The sequence below is a fragment of the Bubalus kerabau genome, chromosome 10 (genome assembly GCF_029407905.1).
Source record: "Bubalus kerabau isolate K-KA32 ecotype Philippines breed swamp buffalo chromosome 10, PCC_UOA_SB_1v2, whole genome shotgun sequence".
Taxonomy (NCBI): Eukaryota; Metazoa; Chordata; class Mammalia; order Artiodactyla; family Bovidae; genus Bubalus; species Bubalus kerabau.
Genome location: NC_073633.1, coordinates 30,367,371 through 30,375,001, shown reverse-complemented (window position 1 = coordinate 30,375,001; position 7,631 = coordinate 30,367,371). Strand labels below are relative to the sequence as shown.

Genomic DNA, 7,631 nt, shown 5'->3' with positions numbered 1-7,631 from the left:
TTCTCAATAAATACTTTTGAATGAATGAATGAGTAGGTGAAACTGTTACACATATTAAATGCTGTGGGCAGAAAAAAGCATTACTTTCAAATGTGAACCTCAAATTTAAAGTTACCAGGGGTTGATTTGGCCTCAAATTGATTCTCACATGCATGTGCAGGTCTAGGCAGCATATGCCGGTGTAAGTGGCTTTGGATATTCATTTGTTTATTTTACAAAAGAGTCCCTTAGGCTGCAAGGAGATCAAACCAGTCAATCTTAAAGGAAATCAACCCTGAATATTCATAGGAAGGACTGATGCTGAAGCTGAAGCTGAAGCTCCAATACTTTGGCCACCTGAGGCAAAGAACTGACCCATTGGAAAAGACCCTGATGCTGGGAAAGACTGAAGGCAAGAGGTGAGGATGACAGAGGATGAGATGGCTGGATGGCATCACCGACTTGATGGGCATGAATTTGAGAAGCTCCGGGTGTTGGTGATGAACAGGGAAGCCTGGTGTGCTGCAGTCCATGGGGTCACAAAGAGTCGGACACGACTGAGCAACTGAACTGAATTGAACTGAATTTTAATCTGAGTAACGTTAGGAAACTGGCTAGAAATGAAGAAATGAAGCTTGGAGTGTGATATAAGCTTCAGGAGCCTCCATTGTAAAACAACAAAGCTGTATAAAGATAGGATGATTTCTAAGATTCATTTAAATTGTTGTTACCAAAGTTGCAGTGCTACATCTGGCCACAAGATGACAGTGTTGTTTTTTTTTTTTTTTTTATTAAAACCAAGTGCTGTGTCTGCTGCTGCTGCTGCAAAGTCTCTTCAGTTGTATCCCACTCTGTGTGACCCCATAGACGGCAGCCCACCAGGCTCCCCCGTCCCTGGGATTCTCCAGGCAAGAACACTGGAGTGGGTTGCCATTTTCTTCTCCAATGCATGAAAGTGAAAAGTGAAAGTGAAGTGGCTCAGTCGTGTCTGACTTAGCGACCCCATGGACTGCAGCCTACCAGGCTCCTCAGTCCGTGGGATTTTCCAGGCAAGAGTACTGGAGTGGGTTGCCATTGTCTGCTAGGTGGAGTAAATAGAAATAAATCCAGAGGACTCATGAGAGGTATACATTTCTTTAGCAAAGATACTGTATTATCTTTATATTAACTTGGGATACATTAGCTTGGGAAAACTATGTATTGAAGAGATAATTTCCTTCTGTGACAATTGGGAAGTAGTTTGAAATATAGCTTTCCCTCTCCTTGTCTCCCTCCTCCCTCCCTCTTTTCTTCCTTCCTTCCTTCCCTCCATCCTTCCCTCTCTCGGTGCCTTCCTTCCTTTCCTTTCTAGCCTTCTTCTCTTTCTCCTTTTCTCTCGATTTCTTTCAACTTCTCACTTTATTACATAAAAATTACCAGTCAAAACAGAAGCGTATGAGAACAGGTTAATATTCTCACCATTTCCTTTTAATCCCAACTTTCTGAAGTAACTTAAGTGAATAATTTCCTTTCTTTTTCCATCACTTCTTCTATATTCATACATATGTACAGATAGATATCTTATATTTCTTTAGATCTTTAAAAAATATCTCATTGCCTCTTTGTTGGGAGACAGATTTAGATGGTAGAAAAACATGTCCATCTCTTCTTTGTTGTCACAAATACCACCACCACACCGTGTGCATAACCTGCCTCTAATCTCACTCCCGTTTCTATTTTCTCTTGCCTTCAGAAAGACAAATTCTCCGTATTGTCAAATTGACCATTTCTGCCTTTGCCTTTCTTCTTATTTGCCATCTCTGTTCTTTATACACAATTTTATTGTTTAATATTCACAAAATCACATAGATTAATACCTGTGGATTGATCAGTAGAAAATGTTCACGTGAAAACACTCCTGAAAGGAAACCCACAGCTGCTCCCATGGAAACTTAAACCCACAGCTGCTCCCACGGAAGCTCAGTCCTTCAAGAAAGCTCCACCCGCTGCATTTTCTTCTGGGTTTTGCATCCAGATTGAGATTTCCTCCCTCAACCACAGGGAGGGAACCCGCCTTCTTTTGGCTCCAGGGGCACAGGTGCGGAGGATGCAGTGCCTGGTTTGCGGTGTCCTGCAGCAGATGTGGAATTTTTTCCTTCTTTATGTTTCCCTGACAGTGAGAGGTGAGTCTCAAATTATTAGCAAACATTGCCAGGAACTTTCAGAATAATTTTCTTCCAGATAAATGATGGCAACTCTTAACTTTTGTAATGAAAGAGTCTTTCCCCATACATATTAGTGGTGCTAATTGTCCTTGTCCCCATCCTCATCCTTGTCCCATGTCTTTCTACCAGCATTTATTTCCACCTAAGGAACTCCTCTGTCAAAGGCAGTGTTTTTTTATGACCATGTGAGAACTATCCTCTTTAATAATGATGTGGTTTCCTGGAGTGCTACCCTGATAATGGTCATGGATGTTCTCATAGGCTCTGCAGGAAAAGGCGTTGAGCAGCCCACTGAGTTGATGGCTATAGAAGGAGCCTCTACCCAGGTCAACTGCACCTACCAGACATCTGGTTTCAATGGACTGTTCTGGTACCAGCAACACGATGGTGGAGCACCTGTGTTTCTCTCTTACAATGTTCTGGATGGTTGGGAGACGAGAGGTCATTTTTATTCATTCCTTAGACGCTCTGATGCACAGGGTTACCTCCTTCTGAAGGAACTCCACATGAAAGACTTTGCCTCTTACCTCTGTGCTGTGATAGACACGGTGACTGTGAGGGCTTTCCAGCTGCTCCAAAACTCAGGCAACCACACCAGTACAACAAACCTCGAATAGCCAAAGCAATCTTGAGAAAGAAGAATGGAATCAACCTGCCTGACTTCAGGCTCTACTACAAAGCCACAGTCATCAAGACAGTATGGTACAAAGACAGAAAATTAGATCAATGAAACAGAATAGAAAGTCCAGAGGTAAATCCACGCACCTATGGACACCTTATCTTTGACAAAGAAGGCAAGAATATACAATGGAGAAAAGACAATCTCTTTAACAAGTGGTCAACCGCTTGTAAAAGAATGAAACTAGAACACTTTCTAATACCATACACAAAAATAAACTCAAAATGGATTAAAGATCTAAACACAAGACCATAAACTATAAAACTCCTAGAGGAGAACATAGGCAAAACACTCTCTAACATAAATCACAGCAGGATCCTCTGTGACCCACCTCCCAGAATATTGGAAATAAAAGCAAAAATAATCAAATGGGACCTAATTAAAATTAAAAGCTTGGGCACAACAAAGGAAACTATAAGCAAGGTGAAAAGACAGCCTTCAGAATGGGAGAAAATAATAGCAAATGAAGCAACTGACAAAGAACTAATCTCAAAAATATACAAGCAACTCCTGCGGCTCAATTCCAGAAAAATAAGTGACCCAATCAAAAAATGGGCCAAAGAACTAAATAGACATTTCTCCAAAGAAGACATACAGATGGCTAACAAACACATGAGAAGATGCTCAACATCACTCCTTATCAGAGAAATGCAAATCAAAACCACAATGAGGTACCATTTCACGCCAGTCAGAATGGCTGCGATCCAAAAGTCTACAAGCAATAAATGCTGGAGAGGGTGTGGAGAAAAGGGAACCCTCTTACACTGTTGGTGGGAATGCAAACTAGTACAGCCACTATGGAGAACAGTGTGGAGATTCCTTAAAAAACTGGAAATAGAACTGCCTTATGACCCAGCAATCTCACTACTGGGCATACACACTGAGGAAACCAGAATTGAAAGAGACACGTGTACCCCAATGTTCCTCGCAGCACTGTTTATAATAGCCAGGACATGGAAGCAACCTAGATGTCCATCAGCAGATGAATGGATAAGAAAGCAGTGGTACATATACACAATGGAGTATTACTCAGCCATTAAAAAGAATATATTTGAATCAGTTCTAATGAGGTGGATGAAACTGGAGCCTATTATACAGAGTGAAGTAAGCCAGAAAGAAAAACACCAATACAGTATACTAACGCATATATATGGAATTTAGAAAGATGGTAACAATAACCCTGTGTATGAGACAGCAAAAGAGACACTGATGTGTAGAACGGTCTTTTGGACTCTGTGGAAGAGGGAGAGGGGTGGATGATTTGGGAGAATGGAATTGAAATATGTATAATATCATATATGAAATGAGCGGCCAGTCCAGGTTTGATGCATGATACAGGATGCTTGGGGCTGGATGACCTAGAGGGATGGCACTGGGAGGGAGGTGGGAGGGGGGTTCAGGATAGGGGACACACGTATACCCGTGGCAGATTCATGTTGATGTATGGCAAAACAATACAATATTGTAAAGTAATTAGCATCCAATTAAAATAAAAAATATGAGACAGCAAAAAGAAAAAAAGAAGTTATACTTCCTGAGTGTACACTTTGTATAAGTTGAGAGCAGGGGACTTTGCAACCAGACTTTTAAATTTTCAAAGCTTTGTTAAATGTTACACCAATACAGTATACTAAAGCATATATATGGAATATAGAAAGATAATAACAATAACCCTGTATGCGAGACAGCAAAAGAGACACAGATGTATAGAACAATCTTTTGGACTCTGTGGAAGAGGGCGAGGGTGGGATGATTTAGGAGAATGGCATTGAAACATGTATAATATCATATATGAAACGAATCGCCAGTCCAGGTTCGATGCAGGATACTGGATGCTTGGGGCTGGTGCACTGGGATGACCCAGAGGGATGGTACAGGGAGGGAGGTGGGAGGGGGGTTCAGGATGGGGAACACGTGTACACCTGTAGCGGATTCATGTTGATGTATGGCAAAACCAATACAATATTTTAAAGTAATTAGCCTCCAATTAAAATAAATAAATTTATATTAAAAAAAAAAGACTGTTGACAGCCTGAGTTCTTATCTGGAGCTCAGGTCCTTCTTCAAAGTTCATTTCTGTTGTCAGAATTCTGTTCCTTGCTCTTGTAGGACTGAGATCTCCATTTCCTTGCTGTCTCTTGGTGGGGAAGTCTTCAGCTCCTTAAGCTCACTTGCATTTCTTCTCACATGATCCATTCCATTTTCAAACCAGCAATAGCATTTCAAGTCCTTCTTATACTGAGCTTCTTACTTTATAGTCTGCCTTTCTTCTCTGCCACCAGAGAAAGTTAATGTGCTTTAAAGGTCTCATGTAATTAGGTTAGGCTTGCCTAGGTATCTCCCCCTTGTAAGGTGAGCTGTGGTATTTAATACAACACAGTCACCACAAGTGGTATTCTCTCACTTTCAAGGTTCTGGAGATTAGAGCATGGAATCTTGGTGACATTGTTTGAAATTCTACCTACCTCAAAGCCAATAAAAGACAGTTATAGAAACTGCATTAAAAACTTTTAGCTGTTTATGATACAATAATGAATCAAGTAGAGCAAAGTATATAGTTAAATACATAGAATAATTATAGCTGTGTAAAAATCCACAGACATAGAAAAAGATGGGAAAGAATACCCTCTCTCCAGCTTGTCCCTTACCTAAAGTCTTACTGTATATATGTTTTCTTCTCTCTCTCTCTTTGTGATCTATATCTATTTTTAAAGAGCTTAAACAACAGAGTTATGTAGGACAAATATTGATCTTGCAGTTGGTTCTAAGACCATAATTGTTATCGATCGTCTTTTTCTATCACTCATTCTAAATTCCCCCACACTGTCACTCAGCATTCCTGCTTGTCTGGGTTTCTTGCTCAGTGAGTGACCCAGACCTTCCTCTCTGAGGGGTTTAAGCCCTTGGGTACCTTAACTTTGTTACTGTTATTGCCTGCACACTATTATCACCAGATGTGGAAACACTGAGGTATGTTCCAGTGAACCTCTAAGTTCATTCATACTTCTCTGTCCCCGTTGCAAAGTGGGCAACTCTATCTTCTGTGCTTATACAGCATTTCTCTGTGATAATAGTCAATTATTTCTGCTGGTATAGTTTTGCCAAGTTTGGGAGGTTTTCAGTGATTATTTCTTTGAATACTTTCAAATCCAGCAATGAGCTGAGCCCCTACTCTTTCATGACCTTTTCCCTGCCTCTTCCCTCTCCTCCTTCTTCCCCTTCTTCTGGGATTCCAATGATATGCGTGTTAAACGATTTGCTATTGTCCCATAGGTCTTTGAGACTCTGTTCATTTTTTTCTCCAGTCTCTTTCTTCCCTTGCTGTTGTTCAGACTGGGTAAAGTCTATTGATCTGGTCTCAAGTTCAGATATTCTATCCCTTGTCATCTCCATGTTCCTACTGAACCCATCCAAAGAGCTTTGAGCTTCAGTTACTGAATCCCTCAGTTCTTTAATTTGTGCTTACTTCTTTATATAACTTTATTTTTGCTAAGATTTTTATCTTTTTTTTCCCATTTATTTCAAGAGAATTTATAGTTGTCTGTGGAAGCATTTTTATGATAGCTATTTTAAAATCTTTGTCCCAAATTTTAACATCTGATTCATTTTGGTGTTCACATTGATTGACTGTCTTTTCTCATTCATGTTACAGACTGGACTAATTGTCCAATCAGCCCTGAAATAAAAAGTAAGCCAACAGAATCTGTCTTCCTCCTCACTTTAATTTCCTCCTTTTTATCCTCTGATTCACTCAGTAGTGAACTGAGTGTGTGTGAATTCACACAGTAGCAAACTCCTACTGTGATACCAAGTTCTAGAAGCAATTTTTGTGTTGTGTTTTGGTCACAGTATGTATCACACTGGTTTATAAATGTGGCAGATATTGCCTGTAAATGAGTTTCTTATTTAATGTAAAAGATTTTTGTTTCCAGTATCATACTCTATGCAATATTACTCAACTTTAAAAAGAAATAGGAAACTTTAGATTTCAATCACAGATCAGTACTGGAAAGGAATTTTAAGTATGGGAGTTATATATTAGAAGATCTGGATACTCCTCATAGCTTGTGAGATCTGTGTTGATAACTGTTTTTGTGTTTATTTTTTAAAAAATAATTTGATTATTTATGGCTGTGCTCAGTCATCATTACTGTGAGGGCTTTTCTCTAGGTGCTGTGAGTAGGGACTACTCTAATTGCGGAGCACAGGCTCTCGGGCGCTCCCGCTTCAGCAGCTGCGGCAGGTGGGCTCAGTAGTTGCGGTTCCTGGGCTCTAGAGCGTAGGCTCAATAGTTGTGCTGCATGGGCTTAGCTGCTCCACCTCTGTGGGATCGTGCGGGATCAAGGATTGAACCTGTGTCGCCTGCATTGGCAGGCGAATTCTTTACCACTGAGCCACCAGGGATGTCCCTTCTGTTTGCTTCTAAACTTGAACACAACATATTGTTTTTTAAAATGAAATTTATTGAGGTATAATTTACAAAGAATACAATGCAGCCATTCTATTTTAATGACTTGACATTTTTATACATTGTGAAATGATCACCACAATGAATCTAGTCAACACCTGTCACCATATATAGTTATAGATTTTTCCTTATGATAAATCCTTTTAAGATTTACTCTTTTTAGCAATTTTCAAATATACAATACAGTATTATTAGCTATAGTCATTATGCTGTACATTACATCCCATGACTTATTTATTTTACAACTGAAAGTTGTATTGTTGACCCCCTTCATTCATTTTGCCTACCCTCCACCTCTGGC

The 7,631-nt window shown here is 39.9% G+C and overlaps 1 gene segment (V, D, J or C); it reads left to right on the top strand.

Moving 5' to 3' along the window:
* The first annotated feature begins 274 nt into the window (after positions 1-274).
* On the top strand, positions 275-3,202 carry LOC129621101 (T cell receptor alpha variable 1-1-like). The segment is given in 3 exon segments: positions 275-398; positions 2,020-2,141; positions 2,445-3,202. Coding segments are annotated over 3 exon segments (579 nt in total).
* Positions 3,203-7,631: the final 4,429 nt, after the last annotated feature.